At 46.6% G+C, this 2,185-nt stretch overlaps 1 protein-coding gene across 1 annotated transcript in view; it reads left to right on the forward strand.

Moving 5' to 3' along the window:
* LOC108803646 (oocyte zinc finger protein XlCOF6.1-like) overlaps window positions 1-1,607 on the forward strand; it is a 14,342-nt gene extending 12,735 nt beyond the window's left edge. The window contains exon 3 of the mRNA XM_018575470.1: window positions 418-1,607. Coding sequence (XP_018430972.1) covers window positions 418-1,544 — 1,127 coding nt within the window. The 3' untranslated portion in view covers window positions 1,545-1,607. The remainder of the gene's footprint in view (window positions 1-417) is intronic.
* The last annotated feature ends 578 nt before the right edge of the window (window positions 1,608-2,185 follow it).

A 2,185-nucleotide genomic window follows, 5' to 3' on the forward strand; every position in this document is an offset into this window, starting at 1 on the left:
CCCTGCCATCTGGTTGCCATTCTCAATTGATGGGGAGGGGGGATTGGCAACACGGGAGGGGGGCGTATTGTGGAACCCGGCCTTGGGGCGGCAGGGGGAGTAAATCCGGCCCTGTTTATGGTCCAGGTGAGTGGAGGAGAGATGAGTGGCCGGTGAGGACAGTCTGAGGATGGAACGAGGTGATCACCATTAGAAGACTAATGAGAGAAATGATATATTGGGGATCATCTGAATATGACTCCCCCATGTGAATCTATTTCCCGTCCTTTAGGACTCTGTAGGGGGAGAGTACAATATCTGCACATTACACGGGAAAGACGACGTATTATATTGTTGTAACTCCGGTAACAAAGACTTGTTTTAGTTTTCATGCAAAATATCATCTTCATAATCTTCTGTATCTCATTTTATCTTTAGTTAGTGATTCTGATCCCCCAAGAAGAGCCGTCCCACCTGAAGGCACCGCTCACACAACGGATGACTTCCTGCTGCAAACTCCAAGGAAGAGGAACCGCAGGACAAGGTGTGACCCTGTGAAGGTTTTGTCAGCTGATGTTCCAGTCGGTTGCAGGTCACTTGGGCACCTAACAATCCCTACCAGTCAGCGGAGAACCATCTTAAACCGTGGCCTTGTATTGGGTGGATCAGAGAGTGAAGACTGTTCAGAGTCCTGCACTCTAGCTATGGATTTAGAGTCTTATATTTGTATTGAGTGCGGTCAAAGCTTTTCTCAGGAGACGTCGTACATTGAGCACCGCCAGTTACACAACCCATATATTCCAGGAGTTGTCCTTACTGCCAGTAGTAGGGAATGTGACGGTGACCCTAAAATCTGCTCTGCAGAGCAGAAGCGATCAGGGAGAGAGTTTGTGTGTGCAGATTGTGGTAAAACATTTATTGGGAAGTCCAATCTCATCGTTCATCAGCGCTCCCACACTGGTGAGAAGCCATATGGCTGCATCTTCTGTGGGAAACATTTTGGACGGAGTTCGGTTCTTCGTAAACATGAGCGCATTCACACAGGTGAGAAGCCGTATGCGTGTGTGTACTGTGGAAAACAATTCAGCCAGAATTCTGGACTGAAGAACCATGAGCGCATTCACACAGGTGAGAAGCCATACGCTTGTATCGAATGTGGACGACGGTTCAGTCAGAGCGCCGACCTCATGGTTCATTATCGGACCCACACAGGTGAAAAGCCTTTTATATGTATTGAGTGCGGAAACAGCTTCATCCGCAGCTCTGACCTTGTCATACACCAAAGAACTCATTCTGGCATTAAACCATTTGCTTGTACAGAGTGCGGGAAAAGCTTTAGTCAGAGATCCCAAATTATACGCCACCGGAGAACCCACACCGGCGAGCGGCCATTTACCTGTGAAGTGTGCAGAAAAAGCTTTATCCTCAGCTCAGAACTAAAGAAACATCACCGTGTCCATACAGGAGAGAAGCCCTACAAGTGTAAAGACTGTGGAAAGTCCTTCCGTCATTGCTCCAACATGAGCCGTCACCAGAAGATGCACATCGAGCTGGAGCTTCTCTAGATGTCCTCATACCATGTGATACATGGGCTGTGCGTGCTTCAATCACTGCTCCACGGTGAACGGCCTTCAGAAGGTATACATGGAACTATGTGAGCACAGTCACAGTTCTTATCCCTCTCGTTTCATATGAGAAATAAGCTGAGTGTTCTTCAGTCACTTTTCCACCATGAATGTCCATTAGAAGATATACATTGAACTCAAGCTTCTGTAGAAATGAGACCACCATCATCATTTGTGTATGTGCGTCAGTCAAGGCTCCACCATGACATTGTCACCATAATATAGACATTGTTCATTGAACGCAGTCATGGCTTCTGTCCTTCTCTTGTCATACAAAAGATTGTTGTGTGTTCTTCAGTCACTTGTCCACCATGAATGGCCATCAGAAAGTCCACTTGGAGTTCTTCTGGATGTGAGCATAGTTATGGTTTTGTCTGTCTTATTCTATGTGATAGATCACTGCTCTACCACCAACCGCCATCAGAAGATACACAGCAAACCCAAGCCCCCTGAGCACCATTATGTGTCTGGTTCATGTTATGTGATAGATGAGCTGTGTATGCTTCAACCACTTCTCCACCATGGATTGCACACAGGATCCAAGCTTCAGTAAACACCTTTGTTTTCTCCATTTCTTTCTT

The sequence above is a fragment of the Nanorana parkeri genome, unplaced genomic scaffold (assembly GCF_000935625.1).
Source record: "Nanorana parkeri isolate BGI_ZX_2015 unplaced genomic scaffold, ASM93562v1 scaffold3981, whole genome shotgun sequence".
NCBI classification, from domain to species: Eukaryota; Metazoa; Chordata; class Amphibia; order Anura; family Dicroglossidae; genus Nanorana; species Nanorana parkeri.